The sequence below is a fragment of the Strongylocentrotus purpuratus genome, unplaced genomic scaffold (assembly GCF_000002235.5).
Source record: "Strongylocentrotus purpuratus isolate Spur 01 unplaced genomic scaffold, Spur_5.0 spur5_scaffold_15, whole genome shotgun sequence".
NCBI lineage: Eukaryota > Metazoa > Echinodermata > Echinoidea > Camarodonta > Strongylocentrotidae > Strongylocentrotus > Strongylocentrotus purpuratus.
The window spans coordinates 28,297,673-28,322,132 of NW_022145600.1; the positions used below are offsets into that span (position 1 = coordinate 28,297,673).

The 24,460-nt window shown below is 37.1% G+C and overlaps 1 protein-coding gene across 7 annotated transcripts in view; it reads right to left on the bottom strand.

Moving 5' to 3' along the window:
- Positions 1–24,459, bottom strand: part of LOC105442319 (kinesin-like protein KIF20B) — a 36,954-nt gene extending 12,495 nt beyond the window's left edge. For 5 of the 7 annotated variants that reach the window (XM_030986117.1, XM_030986113.1, XM_030986116.1 and 2 more), the window contains exons 1-29: positions 24,370–24,459; positions 22,934–23,204; positions 21,894–22,152; positions 20,907–21,115; positions 19,882–20,026; positions 19,247–19,474; positions 18,404–18,515; positions 17,791–17,862; positions 16,966–17,115; positions 15,696–15,861; positions 14,747–15,064; positions 13,098–13,246; positions 12,371–12,548; positions 11,264–11,353; positions 10,422–10,538; positions 9,794–9,910; positions 9,230–9,346; positions 8,686–8,769; positions 8,279–8,395; positions 7,814–7,930; positions 7,219–7,335; positions 6,852–6,968; positions 5,745–5,861; positions 4,524–4,640; positions 3,447–3,563; positions 2,612–2,728; positions 1,910–2,014; positions 700–810; positions 98–289 (exon numbers count right to left, since the gene is read on the bottom strand). In XM_030986117.1, coding sequence (XP_030841977.1) covers positions 98–289; positions 700–810; positions 1,910–2,014; positions 2,612–2,728; positions 3,447–3,563; positions 4,524–4,640; positions 5,745–5,861; positions 6,852–6,968; positions 7,219–7,335; positions 7,814–7,930; positions 8,279–8,395; positions 8,686–8,769; positions 9,230–9,346; positions 9,794–9,910; positions 10,422–10,538; positions 11,264–11,353; positions 12,371–12,548; positions 13,098–13,246; positions 14,747–15,064; positions 15,696–15,861; positions 16,966–17,115; positions 17,791–17,862; positions 18,404–18,515; positions 19,247–19,474; positions 19,882–20,026; positions 20,907–21,115; positions 21,894–22,152; positions 22,934–23,170 — 4,092 coding nt within the window. In that variant the 5' untranslated portion in view covers positions 23,171–23,204; positions 24,370–24,459. The remainder of the gene's footprint in view (positions 1–97; positions 290–699; positions 811–1,909; positions 2,015–2,611; positions 2,729–3,446; positions 3,564–4,523; positions 4,641–5,744; positions 5,862–6,851; positions 6,969–7,218; positions 7,336–7,813; positions 7,931–8,278; positions 8,396–8,685; positions 8,770–9,229; positions 9,347–9,793; positions 9,911–10,421; positions 10,539–11,263; positions 11,354–12,370; positions 12,549–13,097; positions 13,247–14,746; positions 15,065–15,695; positions 15,862–16,965; positions 17,116–17,790; positions 17,863–18,403; positions 18,516–19,246; positions 19,475–19,881; positions 20,027–20,906; positions 21,116–21,893; positions 22,153–22,933; positions 23,205–24,369) is intronic. The other 2 variants (XM_030986112.1, XM_030986114.1) reach the window with 2 other exon arrangements.
- Between the last annotated feature and the right edge of the window lies 1 nt (position 24,460).

A 24,460-nucleotide genomic window follows, 5' to 3' on the forward strand; every position in this document is an offset into this window, starting at 1 on the left:
TTTTTGTCACAGTTCAACAGAAAAACAAAACTGCAGGATAATTCCGAAGGAATTCCCCTCGTTTCCTCCAATAAACCAACAACAAAAGTCCACGCACCTCGATCAGTTTCTTTGCTTCCGTTTCATTCTGTGTCTTCTTGAGGATGGAATTCCTCATTTCTTTCTGGGCCTCCTCGTGCATCTTGATCTCGGCGCAGAGCTCGGCGGCCATGGTCTCCCCGGTCTCCTTGACCTTGGCCTCCCTCTCTTCAAGCTGCTTGTACAGGTCAGCTATCTGAATCTCTTGCTCCTAGGATCCAATACAAACACAATGTGATGGAATCTTTCAACAGAGAAAATGTTAAATCATCTTTGTTATCTCAGAATCTGGCAAATCAGCAAGGTTTTAAAGAGAAGGTTGAGTTCTGGGAAGAAGTGAAAAATACTTTGTGACCGTTATCATTGTATTGTGCAAGTGTGGAAGAACATCAGACAAAAAATTTCCCTGGAAAGCATGGCTCTTCAAATGCGTCAATATTTTAAATATGGCATGTGTAGTCCCATATGCATCTTTCTGTGTGCAGTGCCAAATTTCTGATCATTTTGATGACTCCAGAACCTCACCGTACACACCAATACTTATATGCTAGATGATCAACCTTTTCTGATCAATTCCACAACGTTTCTTTCACAATGCAATTATCATTAAATTTGACTTACGTCCATCTCTTTCTTGGCATCTGCAAGCTGTTTCTCTGCTCCTGCTAAGACCTCTATACGCTCTTCTAGATCAGACACTAGAGTATCATGCTCCTCCAGATCTTTGTGTTGCTGCAGGTTGAAGACGAATACAGAGAGAGAGAGGAAGTAAGGGAATGAGGGAGAGAGAGAAGACGGAGTAAATAGAGAGACAGAGAGTGTGAGAGGGAAGAGGGAGGGAGGGAGAGACAGAGAGACAGAGAGAGGATGAGAGAGATAGAGCAAATAGAGAGACGAGAGAGAGAGAGAGAGGGAGAGAGAGGGAGGGAGAGGGAAACAGAGAGAGAGAGATGTTATTATAAAGCATAACAATTAAAAATAATAATATTCGTTGATAACATGGGTCGGTCAGAATTTTTTTTTTTTTTGAATTTTTTTTGTTTGTCGCCCTCTTTGGGCCGATATATTTTAATACATGTGTTTCAACGTCATCATTCCATTGATATCTTTTTCACCTCATAATTATCCATGGTCTGCACGAGTGAGAATTTTGGAATAGTTTGATTTTATGCATTTATATCCCATTTAAACAAACAAATTACATTTTTTTTTTTTATTCATTAATAAAAAAAAAAAATTTAAAAACGGTTTAAAAAAAAAAAACTTTTTTAAAATGTCGACCGTAGATTTTCAGATTTTTGGGTCGGTCACAAAGGGCAATACAACAAGTTTTTATTTTAGGCCTTAGATTAAAACCAATCTTAAGCGCCAGTAATTAAATCTTACCATACATGCCAACATTTGAAAATCAGAAATCTGTACAAATTATGCTATTTAAAAAAAAAAGAGGAACAATCCTAACTCTCCTATTCAATACTACAGACAAATTTGTACAGGAAGAGGAACACCTGCATTAAAATGATAATTATCTTCTCCCAAAAAGAGGAATGTTCCTCTTTAATCTGAACAGTTGGCATGTATGTCTTACTGCCATGAGAACATTATCAAGTTGTAGTAATTAAATCTTACTGTCATGAGAACGATGCCAAGTTGTCATGGCCATCCAACTTAAATTTCCTCTACTTTATTTGCTCATTACTCAGCTATTGCACATTCAAATCATTTGGCAGATACCATTTATTCTTTGAGATGTAATTAGTCTTCATCAAACCTCTAGATTACCTTTCAATATAACAATCTAATTCCAGAAAGACAACAATGTGTTCATTACCAGTGAGGTGCTCTCTTGCATCTGTTTAGTCTTCAGTTCCAGACCCTCTGCCTGTTTCTTGATCTCTGCTTGCTGGTTCTCAATTACAGTCGTTAATTCTCCAACCTGAGAAAAGAGAGCACAAATCCTTAGACAAATCATGTAAACCCTTTTCATCAAATATGAAAGATCAAATTGTATGCACTTCATGACATACATACAAGAATAACAAATTCACAAATCTTAGTAAAAATAATAACAAACAATGATTTTTTAGAGCACTGGACAGAGATACGAGTACACGAGATTCCCCAACATAGTCATATGGAAAACCGAAAGCATTTGAACAGCATTCCTTTTCATGTGTTATCATAACTGTGACATGATTCCACAACAGAATGAAAATTCGAATGGAACTGTTCCCAGGGGTGATAGTGAGGACTAAAAAAAAAGGTTTCAATTTTTTCCTCAACCCGCCCTCCCCCCTCCCCCTCCCTTGAGTAAAAAAAAAAAAAAAAAAAAAAAGGTTTCTTTAAAAAAAATCATGGCATTTAACAACATTCCCCTCTTTTGAGTAAGAAAATTGGGAAAATAGGGGTAAAATCGAGTAGCAAAAAAAATCTGGTAATTATCAGGCCTGTGTTCCAGACCTCAAATTTCTCTCAAGCAAAACGCTTAGGTAATCAAGTGGCCCCATATCTGAAAGGAGGCTCTAAATTATACCTTCTCGGCGAGGACGATCTGCCTGACTTCCAGTTCTCTCTCGAGCGTGTCTATCCTGTCGGTCTTCTTGCAGAGTTGGTCCTTTTGTACATCGACCACAGTCTTGAGCTCTTCGATCTGATGGTCAACCAGAGAATGGAGAATTCATGTATTCAGTTGAATGTCATTCAAAGAAAATGGACAATTTTTCCTGATTAAAATCCAAACTATAAAACCTTTGTTCACCCCTATCTAGCCTGGGCTATTTTGAATCTGCATAGCCTGGGGGGGGGGGGGGGGGGGGGGGCGGGCTTCTAAGGCCCCCCCCCCCCCCCATGATCTCCGCAAAATTTGTTCATGCATGTCAAGTGAAGTGTATAGATTACTATGGTAATTTTAATTTTTTTTTAAATATTCACTTATTTGCATATTTAAGGTAACTTACATGTATGCAAAGAAGGTAATAAAATTCACATTTTTTTAAAACCCATAAATCATATATTCTTCATATTTAAACATTAGTTTTCACTACAATATTCTTTAGATCATTTGGGATAATAATACAACAACAAAAATTTGAAGAGCCAGGTTATTTCTTATGTTATCTATTATTTTGATAATTTCTTACGTATTTCTTATGTTTTTTTAACTGTATGTATTTTATTGTTTTATTTCATTTTTAACTATAATTCAACTATTTTGAACCCCAAAATAAACACCTGAACTATACACAAGACCAAATATAGGGTCACATATGGACAAATTTGTTACAACTGAAAACTTATGCAGGCTGCTGCCTGAATTTCATTTAAAACCTTCTCTGATGCTAAAATATGTACTGTATTAGATAACAAACCTGTTCTTGAAGAGCCTCTTTTCCTTCCACTTGCTTCTTCTCATGTGTGCTGATTTCTGTCTCCCTCTCTGCAAGCTTCTGTTTCTGTTCTACAGTAATTTTGTTTAAGTCATCAATCTAAAAAAGATATGGTGAAAGGAAACAGATGGCTTATATCAATAATTGTATAACATTATATATATAAATTTATATACCTCATTTTAAGATTCTTTACTAATCCTGTCTTCTGATTGGTTGAAAATGCAGTCATGTTCTTAACCATGCCCGCTAATTGAAATTCATAGTCATTTTTCCCGGCATTACCGGTTTATATCCATTTTTCATAGCACTTTTTCCATGGCTGTGAAACGTGACGTCATTTTGCTGCGATCCCCATTTTGGTTTACGTGTTACCGTATAAGTTTCTTTTGTGCGATGACCGATGCGCAATACCGTTAACGGTGTTTGAGTGCAATTCGATTTCGGTCGCTGCATTCAGGCGACGAATCTACCAATCCACGCAGCGCAGACGACCGATCGCCATTTTGTGTACTAGTCTCGATCGCAAAATACTGGGGTTTTTTGTTTCCATTTTTTTGTCAATAAAGAGGCAAAATGGAGGACACAGCTACTGGAGCACAGCTTGTTGGTGATATCATCCTGTACAAAAGTTACTGTTCGTGTAAACGTGTTTGGTATTCCCTGTTCTACTGTAGCACAGCTTGTTGGATTTCATACTGTACACAAGTTATTGTTGGTGTTAATATTCATGACTTCAAAGAGATGGAAACCTAAATGGGTGAGTCAACATTTTCCTTTTTTTCGGTATATAAAATATATATTGACTGCTTTTAATATTCGAGGCATAGTGGTTTCTATAGGGTCTCAGGAAACTCACAACCTGCTATGACCCCGCGGCGCAAGCGCCTTGGGGTCATAGCAGGTTGTGAGTTTCCCTTGACCCTATAGAAACCACTATGCCTCTCAAAGCAGTCAATATATCCTTAATAACTGTTCAATCATGCTACATAGCCTCTTTTTTTTTTAAATCAATACATTGGGTCCAAATATAACTCGTAAAGGAAATAATTGATGTACCTGTTTTTGCACGGATTCTTTGCTGTCCGTAAGTTCTTTCTTTTGAGCATTGAACTTTGCTTCATTCTCTGCAAGACATTTCTTCTGATCTTCAATTGTTCCTTCAAGCTCAGAAATCTATAAAAACAATTTATCAGATCAAGACATAGTTCTCATCTTTTCCAACAGAAAGGGAATGATGTACTTAGGAAAAATGAAACTATGAAATAAAATTATTCCTTCCATTTACTTCCCATGGTTGCTGATCTCTGTTTCTCTCTCTAAAATACTATGATTATGCTCTGTAAAGGCTCATTCAGAAATAACGTGGCAAAAACCGCTGTGGTTTTTCACGATGACATAATAATAATAATATTCCGCTTTTACATAGCGCTTAATACATCTACGCTGTCTCTAAGCGCTTTACAGATATACTATTACCCCGGTCACTGGATTCAATACTTGTCTGCACACACTGTGTGCACAATCTCCACTCCCTGGGGAGCATTCCAGGCAGGAGTAACTTGATGCTCAAAAACTGTTTGACCAACAATAACGGTGGCATCCTACCGATATGATGCCGCAAAAAACGCTGCTGTTTTTCACGATGGCATAAAGTACAATGCACTTCAGATTTCTGAACCTGATAACAAAGAGCCCAGTGGATGCGCTCAAGTCTTTCATGACACGCAGTTGCCATTCATTTAAGACGCATGCAGTTTATCGCACCATATCTGAAAAAGCCTTCCATTTAGTTCATTGATCTGACAACAATGTGACACAATAATTGAGCTGAGAATGGGGAAATAGGCACTGGTACTGGAAAGGAAAATGAAACAAATGCAGGCTGAATTATACAACATGGCACCCTGCCCCTTAGGAGCCCCCCCCCCCCCCTCTATATTTTTTGCGATAATTTTTTACACAAAAGAATCTTGCGCTGGAATTTGATGGTGTCTGCATAATTTTAATACCAGGACACTGCTAACGTTTAAATTTCACAGATAGGATTTAGTTAATCTTTTTCTTTTCCTAGCATCCATGTGACTATTATATATGTTTTGTATTCAATGAGTTTCTTTGTTTTTGCTGAATAAAAAAACTATAATAAATATAGTAATATTCATAATTCCTGCAAAGTTCTACAGAATTCGATGTTGGATGCAAATGGGACGTAGTACCTTTAATGCAAAAATATTTTACTTGGCTTTCTTGAAATGTCTAAATCGACAGCTAGCATACCTGTTTTTGCAGCGTCTCTTTACTCTCTAAACGCAGCTTCTCCTGAGTGCTGGACTTGGCCTCTTCCTCCTCTAGACTTTTCTCTAGATCAGCAATTGTTCTTTTCAGCTCAGAAATCTATAAACAGTCAACAAAGTCATCAAATTCTGATTGGAGAGGAAATGATATAATTAATAAGACAGTTGCACTGCTATTAAAGTAGTTGGAAGAATTAAAGGAAAATGATATGGCTGACAACTCTCCTTTTTTTCTAATTGCATTATTACTCCTTTTAAAAGTTTTGATTGGATTACGTGAATACAATTATTTGAATTGAATAGAATTGTTGTATTTCATAATTTCTCAACAACACATGTCCATTCACCATTTGAATATGGAGATCGAAGTCCATTTATAGTCGGGGGTGATAGTGAGCACTAAAAAAAATAATAGTGTTTTTGTTTTCCCCTCAACCACACCCCCCCCCCCCCCCCCTTTTGAGTAAAAAAAAGAAGAGGATTCGCGTGGAAAAAATGGCTTTTAACAACATTCCCCCTTTTTGAGTAAGAAAATTGGGGAAAAAATAGGGGGGGGGGGGAATCTGGTTAAAAAAAAAAAAATTTTAAAAAAAAATCTGGAAGATGAAGGAAGAAGAAAAAAAAAAATCGGAAATAAATAAAAAAAAAAATTGGGAAACCGATTTAAATCGGGTTTTTATCAGGCCTGATTAGTACTATACAACAGTGCTAAAGTTGGAGGCAGTGAAAGTGTGAGGTCGTTTTTCCTTGGTCACATCACCAAACCACACCATTCCACACTGACCGATTCTAAGCCACTTGTAGGTAACAGTAATCTTGTACAGTCAAACCTGCTTTAGTGACCACCTGTCTACAAAGGCCACATTTTTTTGTTTCCCTTGAAAATGGTTTCTCATTGAAACGTGTACTAAAGGAACCTGTCTACAAAGACCACCTGTCTACAAAGACCACCTGTCTACAAGGACCACTTTTTATGTTTCCCTTGGGCGGTCGCTATAGACAGGTTTGACTGTATTTTGGTTTGGTCTGGTCTTGGTCTTGTTGGTGTAAGTACGTTCCTAATCCTTAGGGTAACAATTAAGTCACAAACCTCTTTTTGAAGAGAGTCTTTTCCTTCCACTTGCTCCTTCTCATGTGCACTGATTTCTGTCTCCCTGTCTACAAGCTTCTCTTTCTGCTCTTTTATGGTTTGGGTTAGGTCCACAATCTACACAAGAAATTGTGACAAACGTAAAGAAAACTTGTTTGATTAGAGATACAAAAGAACAGAATCTGTCTCAATTTAAATGGTCCATTGTATTCATAAAAATGGATCTAGATCACTTTTTTTTCAAATTAATACTCAACACTCTGACGTAATATCAACTAAGGAAAAACTTACATTAAATTTTGTTTACATAAAAACTTTGCAGTAAATTTAAATAATTTTTTTAAGGTAGATCTTGAGTCAAACACACCTGTTTCTGTAATGTTTCTTTGATGTCTGAAATCCTTTTTTCTTGAGCATCGATCTTTGTTTTTTCTTCCTTCAGACAGTTATTTTGATCTGCAATTAATTGATTCAGCTCACAAATCTGAAAAGGAAGACAGAACATTATTAAAATGTTCATATTTTTTAAATACAGAATTGGGAACATGGAGAGAAATCATGTGATAGAGTAAATATATAGTACAGAAATGTCATGCTTTATTTTCTGCTCTTCAATGGTTGCTATTTAGGTCCGCAATCTACAGTGTACACACGAAACAATATCAGGAAAATTATGACACAAGCAACAAAACAAAATTCTTTGATAAGAGGTAAAAAAAGAACAGTATCTGTCTCGATTTGAATGGCCCTATTGTATTTATGAAAAAGAATATAAATTACATTTCTTGAAATCATCACTCAATACTCGGATGTAATATCAACTATGGAAAAATGTAACTTACATTGCATATGTATACTGTGGTAAATTTCAAAGTATTATCAAACATTCGTTAAAAAAATAATAATAACAATTTACAGTAAATTTGAATCCATTTTTAAGGTAGATCTGGAATGAAACATACCTGCTTCTGCACTGTCTCGTTGGTGTCTGAAATCTCTTTCTCTTGAGAGCTGATCTCTGATTCCTTCTCATTCAGACAGTCATTTAGATCTGCAATTGTTTGATTCAGCTCACATATCTGTAAAATAGAAGAAAAAAAAGAACAGTAACACATTGCTCATATTTAAATATTAAAAAAATAAAAATAAATAAATATATTGGAAACATTGCAGTTTATGAAGAGAATTCATGTTATACATTAAACATATAGTATAGAATTGTCAACGCAAATCCAAAATGATTATACTAATGCTGGATATGTATGACGTGTCCATTTTCCCTAATGTTAGAAATATAAATGATCCTGTGTCTAACCGAGTGCTAACAATTTCTAATTTTAATGCACACTTTTTATTTAGGATATCAGTGAACGTGTACTTATGGAAATTTCGTGGAACTATTCCCTGGTAATGATTAGGTAACAAACCTGTTTCTGGAGAGCCTCTTTGACTTCCTTTTCTTCCTTTGCACGTGAGCTCACTTTTTTCTCCATCTGTGTGAAAGCCTCTTTATTTTCTCTACCGGTTTGGTTCAGTTCTTCCATCTGCAAGCAAAGAATCCAAGAAGGACCATCGGTATTAAAATTAGAATCTGTCTTCTTTAACATTCTACTCGCAAAATGCACATGATTTTCAACTGAATTTAAATCATGCTCTTTTCCATCATGTCATCACGTTGATTTTAAAAAAAAAAAAAATTTTAAAAAGCGAATTTAAATTGTCCTTTTGGAACCAAAATTTTTTTTTTTTAACTCTGTGTAAAATTGTGTAACACCCTTATGGCTCAAAACAGACAATATTTTGATTTTAATTGATTAATGATTAGGTAACCAACCTGTTCCAGAATAGTCTCATTGTTCTCCATTATCTCTCTTCCCTTCTCTCTCTCCTCGCTAATTGTTTGGCTCAGTTCTTCAACCTGCAAGCAAAGAAAGCCAAGGAGAACCATTTGTATTGTAATCAAAGTTTTGCACAGAAGTACATCTCCTGGCTTAGGTTTAGTGCCACTCTCCAATTTATTTTCTTCTTTAAAAAAAAAAAAAAAAAAAAAAATCATTATAAAACCTTCTAATTTAAAATCCACATTACAAATGCTCATTTAATCTTTGAGATAATTTTATTTTCTTGGAAACTGTCTTCTTTAACATTTCACTCAAATATGCACATGATGTTCAGCTGAGTTTAAATCAAGCCCTTTTCCATCATGTTGATACATAAAATTGAATTTAAAATTGATCTTTTGGAAACAGAAGGATTTTTAGTCTGTGTGAAATGGTACGAGATAACTCCCTTTTGGGTTCAAACAGATGATAAATTGATTTTCTTTGAACCACAAATATACCACTTTCTTTCTCAAGTTTTGAACTCAGACCCCATACCTGTTTTTGCAGTGCATCTTTACTCTCCGTTAGCTCCTTCTCTCGACAGCTAAACCACGCCTCTTTCTCCTCAAGACATTTCTTCTGATTGGCAACGGTCTTGTTCAATTCCGAAATCTGAAAACGAAATCGCAAGTTTGAAGTGAAATATTATTTTGAAATTTCTACCAATAAAAAAACAATATTGCATGCTGAAGGAAAACCCTTGCTAAAGGCAAGTTGCTTTGAATAAAAGATAACAAATGTCAGTTGCACAAAAGATACAATTTTTTTAAACATCAATGTGTTTCGTTCATCCAAGACATGGTTAACAGCCATAAAAAAAAAAACATCAGTAGCTCAATAAAACACATTTAATAGGTACATACATATCAAATGGGGGCAAGAAAGAATTAGTCCTATGTGGCAAAGACTACTCATCAAAAGCTGCTTATTTATTGGAAACAGAAATATGACGCACATTACTCTTTACATTCTGCCATTGTATTTTGTTGCCTTTTTCTCGGGGGGGGGGGGGGGGGGGGGGGGCTTAAAAGACTTTCCATGCCATCAGTCTAAACAAACCTGTTCTTGAAGGGACTCTTTATCTCCCATCTCTTCCTTCTCATGTGAATTGATGTCTCGTTCTTGCTCTACAAGTCTATGCTTCTGTTCTACGATGGTTCTTTTTAATTCATCAATCTAGACAGAAATATGGTGAAAAACACAAATTGGTGTAATGGGAAAATCTATGTTATTTCAGAATTCAGAAAAGAATTTGCAGTCTTTAAGGCTGTCACAAAACATCAACAAAGTCTTGACTCAATTTGAATGCCACTTAAAAGATTAAAAAGAAATAAACATATTTTTATTTCCTAAAAAGTCAAGTTTATTTTTTAGATTCAAATATCTGGGGGAAATCAAAGCTACTATACCTGAAAACATTAATAAAGTCTTGACTCAATTTGAATGACACTCAATAATTTATTAAAGAAATTAACATGTACTTATTTCCTAAATAGTTGAGTTGCTTTTTATTTCAAATATTAGGAGGAAATAAAAGCTTCATATACATCTAAGGGGGGAAAATGCTGCTCTGATAAAATTTGTTTGAAACAGAAGTAAAATAGACACATGTTTCCAAAATCATATCCTCTACTATTCATATAGACTAAACTGTAAGAGTTAATTTTATTTTGTAAAAAGTTTTTACCATATTTTGCAGAGCCTCTTTACTATCCGTAAATTCCTTCTCGCGACTGCTGACCTTTGATTCATTCTCTGCAATACATTTCTTCTGATCAGCAATTGTTTTGTTCAGCTCAGTAGCCTGCAAATTACACAAGAAAAATGAAACTGACGTGCTCCCCAGGGAGTGGAAAATGTGCATACATTGTGTGCGGGTAAGCCTGAATCCGATGACCGGGGTAATAATATATCTGTAAGGCGCTTGTGTGGATGTATTGGGTGCTAAATCAAAGCGGAATATTATTATTATTATTATTGTAAAGAGACATACGGTATATCAGAAGTTCTCTGATTTTCAGAAAATCTTGATATGACAGGTGGAAATGAAGGGTGCTACGAAATATCTTTGATATGTCTGATGAGGCAACTTGGTGCGTGATCATCAATCTGTAAAATATAATGGCCATGCACAAGAAATCTTCATATGTTTCTCAACTGACTAGCCCTAGAACCCTCATACCACTACAGCTTTTTGGCATTCGGGGTGACTGGGAAAAAATAACTTGAGTCACAATTTAAGAAACCTTGTCTCTATTTTTTGCTCTATCAAGAGTGTATTCCAAATTCACATGTGGCATGAAAACGTGATCAAACACATTGTTAAATTCTTGATCTTGATATATGTCCAAACTCAACCTGAGCTATATAGACAACATTATACAAGCAGTGGGTCAGGTAATTATAAATGTAAACACACACCAGTTAAGATGACAAGAGGAGCAAAAATAAATTTGGAACAAACAAGGTGAAGACCAAAATGAACCTTTCTAGCTGTACATATAAATCGTTTCAGAAGATATGTCTTACTTCATTGTGCATACGATCCTCAAAGTCTCTCAGAGAATTTTCAGTTGACTCCAGGTCGGAAGTCAGCTTTTCAATCTGTGCATTGCGATCCTATCAAAGAAGTAGATAAATATAAATGAAAGTCAATGTATAGATAGAAATACAGAACAGGAAGACTATATGTTATTAAAAAGTGACATTCTTGATAAAATCAAACTCTCTTCACAGATGCTTCCAACAGTAAAAAGGGGCTTGAAGATGTGTCCTGCTTAATCTGTGTATCAGTCGTTTCAGCACGTTTTGTATTTCACTACCGTAATTAACAGTGTATAAACCGCACCTTTTTGCCGCCGAAATGAATTCAAAGTCGGGGGTGCGGTTTATACACGATACACAAAACAAAAACAAAACAAAAAAAACAACAAAAATTATGTTTTATTAAAGTTTTGATTTATTCCCCTCCACCTGGCGCTATGCCTGGCAATGTCTCCCAGCTCAGTTATCGGTGTGTTGAATCACCACTCGGAAACTAGAACAACACTCGAATTTGTCTGTCATCTTGGTTTGAAAGTAATCTTTCTGATAGATCTCAATATGTAGTTTATAATAATAATTCCTTCAATTTTTCTTCTATTACACCGCGTACCACAAGGTTCTATCCTAGGTCCTTTACTGTTTTTTAAATTTACATCAATGATCTTACAAATTCAGCTGCACCTCGCAGTTAAGTGAAAGGCCTTCCCGCGTGGGTTTTTTAACACGGACCTGGCTTGCTGCCGACAAAGTCGGCAAAAAGGTTGTTTTTTTTTTCTGTTTTTTTTAAGGGCGAAAAAGAGGGGTACGGTTAATACACGAGGGCGGTTTATACACCGTTAGTTACGGTACTTGCATTCTTTAGGGACATGTATGTGTTCTGTGATATGCATTCCACAATATGTTATGTTATCATCATTCTTAGGAACATATCTGTATTCCCCCCCCCTCAAAAAAAAAAAGACAGAGAAAAAAAATCCAGAAGAGGTTACCATTCTGTATTTCATAATTATCGTAGCTGTCAATCATTGTCAACATCACAATCATCACCCTCATCATCATTATAATCATCACTATCAACATCTTTATATTTACCCTGACTTTGTTCTGCTCAGCGGCTAGAAGAGAGATGGAAACTTGCTCGGCCGCATCAGACGCCGCGTCCCCATCGTTGCGCTCCCTCTTGCGCGTCTTCTTGACGGACTTGGCGTAGATCTCCAGACGCTTCTCGTAAACCTCCTCGGCTCGTTGCTTATCTTCCTCCAGCCGTTCACTGTATAATCAGGACAAAAGTAGAACAAGCATTTCAACATTTTTATGAAAATTATCAAACGTTGACAAAAAATTTGATTCCAGAACTCTGCTTAGCAACCAGGCATAAAAGGTCATACAAGTGATACCAAAGCAAAAACCAAAGTAAGTAACTTTGTCCCTGGTAACGAGAGGTAATATTTATATAATATTGGATGGCCTTGAAGTTTGAAGTTTATTAGTTCCACATTTACTTCAACAACAAAAAAATTAATTTGTTTTTATTTTAAATACAAGCGTATAAGCGTATATTACACGCACAAAAATAAGATTTCAAATCAAGTATAATGTATGGAAAACAGGTATGAAGTTTTAAAAAATATAGATATGACAGGCAAGGTAAGAACAATGTCATGAGTGTACTGCGCTAAAAATATTGGAAACACTGATTTACTGTACCTCTTGGAAGCCTTACATAGATAATAATGGTTAGTATTGACTATACTTGATAGGAAAAATGGTTGCGGGGGCATTTGTCATTCATTCAACGCATACTTTGTATACTACTTACTTGTAGTCTTGCTCAATCTCTACCAGCTGATCAGCCATCTCCTGGCAAACCTCTTCCCTGATCTTAGTCTCCAGGTAGAACTTCTCAGATTTCTCATCCACCAGCTTCTGCTTCAGTATGTCAATGACGGCCATTAGCTCTTTCTGGATCTGTTGTATATACAATGAAGAGAAGGAGGGAAAAAAGGAATATATTTACCGTATTTGCCGGCGATAAGGCCGCAGCGCCGTATAGGCCGCACCCTCGATTTTGACATTTAAAAAAAAAAAAAAAAAAATTGTCGAAGTCGGGATTTGATCTCTTGCGTACAAATGTTGATGTGACTAAAATCACCGCCTAAGACCGCTCAAGAAAAAAAAAAAAAAAAATTTTTTTGTCAAAGCCGGGATTTGATCTCTTGCATTCAAATGTTGATATGACTAAAATCAGCGCCTTAGACCGCTTGGCCATGCTGCACTGATGCTAGCATATGGAGTTTTCTGTGATGTATACATTGCGCCTCTCTCTTGTGTATTGAAATGGATTCAAAATAGCGACTTCGCGTGCTAAATGCTTCGCGGCAGCTCCGTTAAATGGGCCCTTCTTTTACTTTTGCAATGCATTGGCACGAACTTAGATCAAGATCTATCGGCAGATATTGTTTTTGGAAGTTTATTTTCGTCTTTATGTCAACAATCCAAGATAAAATTGTCGGTAAGATGTGTGGAAATGTATAGTTATTGTAACGTTCGTAGATCTAGTCCCATATGTGAATTTCGTGTTGGTTTTGACTTACTTTTTAAATTTTTTTTTACTCTTTCGCCGCATAGGCCGTACCCCGACTTTTTGATATTTTCTCTTCCAAAAATACTGCGGCCTTTACGCCGGTAAATACTGTATTTAAACCCTTACTAAGGGGTGATAGTGAGCACTAAAAAAAAAGTTTTTTTGTTTCCCCTCAACCACGCCCCCTTAGGTAAAAAAAAAAGAGAAGAGGATTCGCTGGGAAAAAATGGCATCTAGCAACATTCCCCCCCCCCCCCCTTTTGAGTAAGAAAATTGGGGAAAAATAGGGAATATTAGAGAAAATAATGGGGAAATCTGTAAAATCAGGGTAAAAGAGGGAAAAAAAAAAAAAATTAAATCGGGAAGAAAAAAAAATCGAGAAAAAAAATAATCAGGGAAACCAATTTAAATCGGGTTTTTATCAGGCCTGCTGACTGTAATGGGCTATTTTGAGCTGGGAGGCCCCCCCCCCCCCCCCCAGTACAGTAAGAGTTAAGGGATAGGTGATTTAGAATCACTACAAATGCTGCTATCAGTAATATATAATAGACCGGTGCACTAACATATTCAAATTTATGGATGTTTCTTTCCTGGGGACCTAGTGACGAGTTATTCCACTAACCTGTTATTCATCAAATGAACTACAAACAATACTGAGAATCCGGTTTGCATCAATTACTTGCTGCTAAGTTGGGCAAGCCTCTGGGAGACCTTCAAGTTTTCAAGAACAATTTTTTGTATAAAATTTTTAATATGTAAGTAAACTGGTATATTAGAAATGCGATACAGATTTCTGTTAACATTTTAGGAACGGGAGCTACCTTTGCATTTGGTCAAGAAAATGTGATACTTGTTTCCATCAGCCACATCTTCACTTGTCTCACCTTGGAAGTGTTCTCATTCTTCTTAGCTACCGGAGTGTCGGCTACATCTGATTCACTATCCTCCTCTTCCTCTTCCTCTTCCTCCTCCTCCTCATCCTCCTCAAAAACTGTATCCTCGATGGAAGCCACGTGACCGGTCTCCTTCATCACCTGGGCGATGGTGCCAGGGGTCGCCCACGGCACCGACGGCCTTTGACCTTTGACCTTGCAGTCCAGGGCCTGGTTCAGAGCCAGGGAGACGTTCCGTAGAGGCCGTTTAGCTTTCTTAGCAGGAGGTTCCTTCCACTTGTTATCCAGTTTTGAAGTGACGGTCGTTACCTAGGTTACAATTTGAATTAATTGAACTAATGAATTTGCATTTGGTCAGGGATGCCAGTTAGAAGTGATCAGAGGGCCTGAAAATCACCTAGAATGAGCTATTTTGTACACAAAAAAGCTGAAACTATGGTCTGAAAATAACTCACCAGGGCCTGAATGAGCCTATTGCCTGAAAATTGGCATCCCTGATTTGGTACCATGAATATTGTATTGAGTAATGGCTAATGAATAGAATGTCAGTATGGCATCGATTTCAGGAATGTTTAAACGCAAATATGATTAATGCCAGCTGCATTCCCTGTACTTACAGCTTACAAACTTGAATGTAATTAAAGGGCAAGTTCACTCCAGCAATAACTTACTTTCAAATAGAAGCAGAAAAATCAGATGATCCAATCAAAAAAAGTTTGAGCGAAATCGAGGCCCCGTATCCCCGTCTTACGTGCATCCTTTGAAGACATAGGTACATAATTCACATACAAAACAATGCCCATGATCGGAAATTAAGAAAAACATCAATTTATAATTATTTGTTTTTAATTAAAAATCTTTTACAAAACATACAAAAAATGTACTTCCGTACTCATGGCAAAAAAAAACGTAATATTTTACACAAATCTTTGCCACTGACCTGTTTGGCAATAGCTGAGAACTTGAGGACATGCATGGTTTCATCGAATCCCGATGCACACTGGTTGACATTGACAACCATGGAAGCCTTGCCCTTGCCAAGGAAGAAACTCTGGAAGAGTCTAGTCAGTTTGCTCTCGCGAAACGGGATGATCTTTGGATGCACCCTGAAAGAAATGTTAAGGAACGTGGTTAGAAATGGCTATATTCAAGGATTACTTCTGCACAAAGGAGTAGGATAGAATAAAGTTCCAGGCCTAGAATTAGAACTCTGTGGAATGGGGGGGGGGGGGGGGGAGGCCACTTATGGAATGATATAATTGAATAGGAGGTGAGGGTCAGGGGTGATGGTCACTTTGATTGGCACCTTACAAATTGGAAAGGTGGTCTTGTATTCTTGAAAGAGAAGGGGCACCACAACAATTGATTAATTGAAATTCAGTTTGTTCTTAATCTCCAGCACCTTTTTGTGGTGTTCTCTGCAAGGTGGATGTATGAAAACAAGGATACTATTTGGCTGTACCCAATAGCCTGAAAAGAGGCAGATAGGAGTTGGAGCCTCTTATATTTCAACAAAACAAATCCAGTAAGAGCCTGAAGAGAGAGGTGCTAGGACCATAATCTAGGCAAAGTCTGGAACTGATATCCCTGTCAAAAAAAAATAAAACAAAAATAAAGCTAAAGTGCATTAACACAGAGCTGCCAACCTTCAGCGACCAAAATAAAGGAACCATGATGGCAAAAAAAGAAGTAATTCATTAGAACTTTCAACCACGCACGACACACTTCCAATGCAGAAATGTCCATTCTAATGCTGTTTTATCCATATTAGGATCTATATTATATTTACAAGTAATTTTTTTTTTTTTTTTTTTTTTTTTTTTGGGGGGGGGGGGGGTATTATCAGCGTTTCATTCTTTTTGATAATATTTTTTTCTTCAAGTATGTTTTAACCTTGATTTTCTATTGAATTTGTGATCTGGGCCCCATCTTACAAAGAATTGCGATCGATCCAAATCAATCGTAAGTTCTCCAATCAATCGCAAGTTTGCAGTCTCCTATATCTTATGTACATAGTTGCGATTGATATCAACTCTTTGTAAGACAGGGTCCAGATCAACATTTAAGGGCAGTTGTTTGACGTGCGGTATGTACAAAAATATTTTTTTAAATTTGGAGAAAAATCAGAATAATTCTGGGAAAATTGTAATGGTTGGCAGCTCTGTTAACAGCAATAAAAAGACAATTGATACTGTTTTAGTGAGACTTACTTTGGATGGTTCTGGTTGTACCGCAGAGCGTGGATGCACTTTCCAAGGGTCAAGAGGGAGGTGTTGATATTCCCGGCCTCCTTCAGTCTGTCTCCCGTGTTCTGGGTACGAGTGTAGCGCTCGGATCCAGCAAGATCACAGAATGAGAGGCTGGAATGAATAAATACAAGGTGAGAGGGGGATATTCATTAATTTGAGATAACACAAGACACATGTCATGAATCAATCTTATTGTCTCATTGGTAATCTTCTTTCGTGTCCATCATCTGAGCTCAAATGTTCTGCCAGGCTCTTGCACACTGAAAAGCCTTCTCATTTGCTGCCACTAGGTCTTCCAGGTAGCATTATGGTAATGAGTCAAAATAAGGCATATATACATGTATGGTTTAGAATTCTTTGGATTAAAAGGGCTTTCTAACAAAAGAGAGACAATGTGATTCAATTTGTCAGGACTCAATCCATACTAATTTTTTTCTCCAAAAGTTGTCTGGATAGAAATATGTAGGGCTCGCTTACATAAGATTAAATTTCAACATTTTGGTGGTCCAAAATTCAAAGCTGGGGGCCAGGCCAAAGCCCTGCCTACATGCTTTGCAGAAAATGATTCTAAAAGAGCAGCTTTATAGTCACAAAGATTTTTTTCTTTCTTGTAGAAAACAAATGACAATATAAAACTCACAATATCTACAGGTACATGTATAATCAAAGTCCATTTCAATGTGGAAAGAAAATGCATCGATGCAAATATTTGATAACAGTACTCTTAAGTGGAAAAATGTTTCGCAAGTAATACATGTTTTCAAAAAGTATATTTTAGGTACTTACTGGCTGACTCTGGCAACATGAGGGTCATCAACGTCTACAACTCTTAAAATCTTAATGCTGAAGATGCAGTGACTGAAAAATGAGAAATACCACAATTAACACTTAGATATGAATACTAAAATGTTTTATAACAAGTTAAAAATTCTTGTTGATTCAAAAATATTAAATAAAAATTACACTGCATTTCATATGGTGTTTAGGTAGAGTGATCGGTACTCCATATGAGAAATGTAATCTAGCTTACCATCTATCAAAAATTATATGCACAGTACATGTACATCATTTGATTAAAGATCGATGGCTGTTCAATAGCAGTTTAAAAGGTGATCAAGCATTAGAGTGCTTTAGATTCAGTAGCACATAAAGTGGAAATCGTACACAAATTCTTGGGAGAAAAAAAATTATTGTGTAATGGTAGTCCGAAGATACAAAATGTGAAGCATGGTATGCTTAAAGATCGGCAGTAAACCCTGACTGTTTACTTCAGCATATGTAAAGAGGCTTTTAAGTGTGTCTTCAGTCAAGGTGATGGAGAGGCAGATAAAATATGGTTGCAATAAAAAAGGGTTATTAAAGTCCTGAGAATTCTTGACAAAGTCCTGCCTTTGTTTACCTTCTACTGGAGCAGTGATTGAGTTTGGTAGCTGCGATGCTGAGGTTTCTCTGACCTATCTTCAGAACCCTATAGGCCTCATCTGCATTATTGACTTGGATCTGCTTCAGTCCTATACAGAGGATATGAAAAATACAATGTGTAATAATACATAATCTGAAGATTAAATTTTGAAACAGGTAGATATAAAAGGACTGGTTGATTGGATCAACAGACCTTTGCTAATCACCTACCTAGTATAGATAGTGCTATTTTTTTTTTTTTTTTATTTTTTTTTTTTGGGGGGGAGGTAAATCTCATGCTTTTATTATCATGCTTTTCATTGCTATGGAGAAAATTTCAGTTGAATGCAAGGCACAAGTCCCCATTATTTACTGGCATGATTTCCTATTTTTGTGTAGTAAAAAATCATATTGGTACCAAAATGCAGTACTATTTTTTTCAGAAAAAAAATAAGAAGAGCTATTTGTCTGTGTGTTGATGACTGGCTTGATCTGGAATAATCCTATCTATTAAAGATTGGTCTTCTTTGATTTAATAAAAGAAAAGTTCATATTTTTTCGTTGAAGTTTGTTGAAAAGGTTGAAAACCAGTGACAACCTTTATAATACAGTTGTTCTCAATTGATAGGATAGCATACCCTTGATAAGAAAATATCATATTTTTTCTTGGAAGTTTGTTGAATGGTTGAAAACCAGTTACATCCTTATTTCAGTTGTTCTCAATTGATTGGATAGCATACCCTTGATAAGAAAATATCATATTTTTTCTTGGAAGTTTGTTAAAATGTTGAAAACCAGTAACATCCTTATTACCGTTGTTCTCAATTGATGGATAGCATACCCTTGATGTAGATGCTGCCGTTCTTGTCCTCAGCCAGCTTGAGGGCCTGTCGTCTGATCTTCTTCTCCTTGGGTAGCGGCTCCAGGAGGTCGTACATGTACTCGTTGTAGATCTCGGCAAAGGAGATCCAGATGCTGAACTTGACGGGTCCCTGCGCGTCCACGTTGACGACGGTGTCGTCCGGGATGCGGGCGTTGACCTCGTCTAGGAATGTCTGGTTGCTCAAGGCTGTAGTAGAGGATAGGTTAAAGTGACCAGGTATCATTAATTGCCTCAAGATTCTGAAACAAAATCCTTGATTTAGCTCATGCTCTTATCATAATTATAAACCGTTAGGTCAGTCAGGAATCCCATGACTTTTACACTGTCTGATTATCAAGATATTTATGATTGGAAATCAAATTTTTTAATTGTCATTTTCCGAACGGTCTTTAAAACACTACAGTCTATTGAGGAAAATGAGTATGGTAATACCGGTCGCTCAAATTTTTTTACTTTTTTTGAGGCACTTCATGATCATTTTGAAGCGCAATTTTTTTAGGGCTTCATTATTACACCATATCACAGACAGTTATAATACGTAGGGCCATGCATCTCAGATTTAACATTGTTAAATGATGCCTTTAAACTCTTACCCTCAAAGTCTTTTGTAGTAGACATCTTACTCTCTGAGAGTTTGGACGAGTCCTGTGTGTCGTCATTGCTGGCGGAATAGGAAGCCCGCGATAGGTCCGTGTTCAGGCTATCCTCCATCATGCTCTCACCCTCTAACATCGTCGTCTGCAGGAAAGAGTTGTCAATAAGAAAATAAAATAAATATTTTTCCTTGTGTAACAGCTACTAACAAACCTAACTTGTTCATCAGTAACATCAGTAACAACCCTGATAACTAGCAAAGACAGATGATGAGACTCTTGCATAAAGATCTTAGAAAGCAATTTCGATTTTCAAACATCATATCTAAGATAATTGAATTACCAAAATATTCTCAAGTTGTGGTGCACGAAAGATAGTTTAAGAAATTTGATCAGATAACTGGATAAAAGACATAAGGTCCACATATGTCTTATGGGACACATTTACCTGCATCGTGCCAAAAATGGAAGACGAAAAAAGTTCTGCTGCAAAGGGCAAGAATATGACTTTAATACGCATTGATAAATTTTTGTTTCCCACGACAAGTGCCTGTACAGTGCGTCCAAAAAAACCCGTGGCTGCTCGTCAACGAAACGGAGATAAGTCTTTTGTCAACCCTGTTTGTCGCTACGGCAGGCAGCCAGTGAAAACGAATTTGTTTAATCAATTTATGGAAATGCAAGCAATACTTTAAACAAACAGAACTTTGTTAATTCCTCGCTCATTATTCCTGACTGAGGTGTCATTTGAAAGGGCAGAAAATCAACAATGCAATGTTCTACTTGAAATTCAGATACAGCTCCCTAAATGACTTTTTGGTACCCTCTCTTCAAAATGTTTGTAATCACTCATGCGTGAAATATGCATAATATGAGTTGCATCAAATGAAAGAAGAGGATTTAAGCTGTACAAATATGTGTCATTTATTAATTATAATTGTGATTAAGGCCTATCAAAAAACATCGATAACACTTGGTTTAGTTTTTTCTGGGACGCACTGTATCTAAGACATAAGATCCGCTACCTGATCTGCTGCACCGGTGGAAGGGACATTGCCCAGGGCAAGCAGCTTGGACTTGACATCCTCTTCTTTCTTCTGCTGCTTCTCGGAGAGTTTGACCACATCACAGAAGTAGCGTGGCTTCACCCTGTTTGAAAAGTACTGTCTGTTTTCTATGCTGTTGAAGATCACGTCCAGGGATCGTGGTAAAATCCCTCCATCTTGTGGAACACCTAGTTACAATGCCAACAAAAAGGTGATGAATTAGGGGGAAAATACACGGGGGCTCGGGGCGAATGAGCCCCAGAAATGCCCAAAAGAGTCCCTGAAGGTCATAAAAAAGCCCTAAAAATTTGCATAGAGTTCAATGCGAAACAAATTGAAGAGTGTTACTCTCATGCAAGCAAGCTTGAATAGTAGCCCCCCCCCAAAAAAAAAAAAAAAATTTTAATATTTTTCTCTGTGATCATTATAAACAATTATCTATCTCTCACAGTATTTTCTACTCCCAGTTCAATGGTTGAATAGTTTTTTTCCACACACCTCTATTCTTATAAATTATTATACACTCTTGCAGTATTATTCCATTCCATGTCTTAATGTTCTCTTCCCAGTTGGTTCTTGACTTCTTTCTTGATGCAACATCTTCTAACTTTTTTTTAATGAAACTCACCAAAGCATACTGACTTTCTTTTGTTCTTTTGGGATAGTAATGATGAATCAACAAGCATCATTACAATGACATTTATAACTTCCTGTAGAATATTCTAATTGAATAGTTTCTAACCATTGAATACATTTAGTCTTCTCCAACAAGATTGATATTCTGAAAAACATTGTGCAACTACATTGGGTCAAATCAGGGACCCATTTCACAAAACCTTTTTTCAATGACAAAAATCAGTAACAATTCCGCTGCTGATAACTAATTAGAAGCAAGGATATAACTAGCTCATAACAAAAACTGTCATTTGTCACATTTGTGAAATGGGGCCCAGATGCGATACCAACCTTGAATAGTGTACGTCTTGCCGGCATTGGTCACGCCGTAGGTGAACACCAGGCAGTTGTGGCCGTCAATGACGTCCTTGACCGTGGCCAGCATGGTGTCGTCAAAGAACACCTTCTGACTGGTGTCTTCGTCGAAGATGTTGGAGAAGGTGAACTTGTGATTCATCTCCCCGAAGCCTCGCTGACTGCTCTTGAAGGCAAAGCTGTTCTTGGGTGCCCTCATGAGGAGAGTGGTGCGGTTCTCCTGGTCCATACACTCCTGGGGGGAGTTTCATAAAAGCGTTTTTTCAATGACAAATATCAAAAATTAGTGACAAATCTGCCGATGACCAATCAGAAGCCAGGATTTCAGTAGCTTATAACAAAAACTGTCATTTGTCACTAATGACAAGTTTTGTAAAATGCCCCCCCCCCCCCCCCCCCGAACATAAATAAATAATTCAGAAAAGCACCCATATTATTGTTTCAAGTCTATGTTGAGTAAAGAGATGGGGATTTTTTTTTTATACAGAGATGAAGTGCATTAATCAATAAGAAAGCCATAATGTATAGAGCACATGCTCTGTAAATTGATACTGTACTTTGATGCTTTTCTGTGCCTCATTTGCACATTTAGTGAAGTGTCATATAAAAATGATTTCTTTAAAATGTCTTGCTTTGTACTTGGGGCTAGCTTCTTTTTTTAATCAAAAACTTAGAATATATATATTTCTCCGGTTATATTTCTTTACCCAATATAACTTGCTAGAAAAGTTTAATTGCCCTTTAAACCAGTGTTTGGACATGCATACAACCAATTGAAAGATAAGAAAAACATAGCAATACCCTAATTTCTTTCTTTCAATTTTCTACCTGGTTTTCACACAAGCTTCAACAGTTCCCGTCTCTCTCATCCTTACTGGGGTCTGTCTTATAGAGAGTTGCGATTGATCCAAATCAATCATAAGTCCTCTAATCAGTCGCAAGTTTGCAGTCCCCCATCTCGTTGCGATTAATACCAACTCTATATAAGACAGGGCCCTGATATAATAGTTATGTACCTGTGACTCTCCGTCTTGAATCTCAATATTCGTGAATGGCCTGACTCTGAGGTACACCTTCATGGGTTCCCTGGCGTGAGCGACGCTCACCCTGGCCATCTTCATGGGTGTGGCCGAGGTGAACTCGGTGAAGAGGTCCTTCTTGATGCTCTCCTGGAAGCGCAACTCCTCATCCTCGTCCTCGACCACGTCATCCTCGGTGTCGGAGAAGTTACCGGAGATTGGTAGATTACTCATGGTGCTGGCTGGCAATGTCTTCTCTTTTTCACTGCTGATGTGTGATAAATTGAAAATGAGATTGAATTATAAATGTCTTCGGATTATGTATGTCAGTGTTAGAGATGTTACCAAAGACTGGTTAGTTTACGGCGTCTACGCAAGGTTACTATACTCGGTACTCATTGTGTTGGAGCAATGTCTTCTCTTTTTTCACTGCTGATGTGTGATAAATTGAAAATGAGATTGGATTATGATGTCAGTGTTGGTCTCGGTAATGTAAATTACCAAAGACTGGTTAGTTTACGGCGTTTACACAAGGTTCCTAACTTCCTATACTACTCATTGTGTTGATTCTGCATGTACACCTCTTTGGATAAAATGAAGTCATTGATTATTTCATGAACATGTCAATAAGTCGAAGTGGAACCTTGGTGCTTGAGAAATTATAAATAATACATATAAATAATTACTCCTGGTCAAGCTACTCCGGCACCAACTTATTTATCAAATTTAGAATCATAGTACAAAAGATAATTAATAGTCTAGCAGGTGAAGTGAATGCTTCATCACCACAGGTACCCAGGAAGGAAGAATCCATAGATCTATATTATTATTATTAATCAATTGGAATACATGATTTAGTTGAAAAACGACCTTGCAATGCATAGTATTAGTACGTCAAATTATCAAGACAATGCCGATGTCATGCCGGGAAACTGTTATCTTGCTAAACGGTCCTCTCTCATCTCATGTTCACTTTGGTAAATCAAATGGTAAAGGTGGGGAATTGTAGATCAATTCTTGTAGCTCAATCGCCATGATCACACAGGGGATATAGACTCACCACTCGAAAACTGGCCTGTCCAAATTTTTGTTTAGACTCAAAGGAAAATTTGCCTGTGGAGCTAGTCTACATCAATCTGTGCACAAGTACAAGTGCACCATCGTCGAATTTCGCCAGCGCGCGCGGCACGGCACTGCCCCGCGCTCAGTCAGGCGGGTAACTCGGCTCATAACAAGGCATACCATGGGCATGGCCTTTGCATCAACAGCCAAACACACACACAGAAAGTCAGAAGTCACAGAAAACACGTTGTGTATTTGCCTGATATTACGTGACATTTACTCTAACAACATCCACATATCATTTTTTACAGAGCAGTACTTTCGAATAATTTGATTCGTATGAGATTATAGTGAATAAAGACGTTTCTTACCCTAAACAATTCTCTTTTGAAAATTGTTGCTGATCTGCTTCAAATTGAACCGGTTCGAGCGCTGCCGAAATCTCCTATCCAATCAATAACG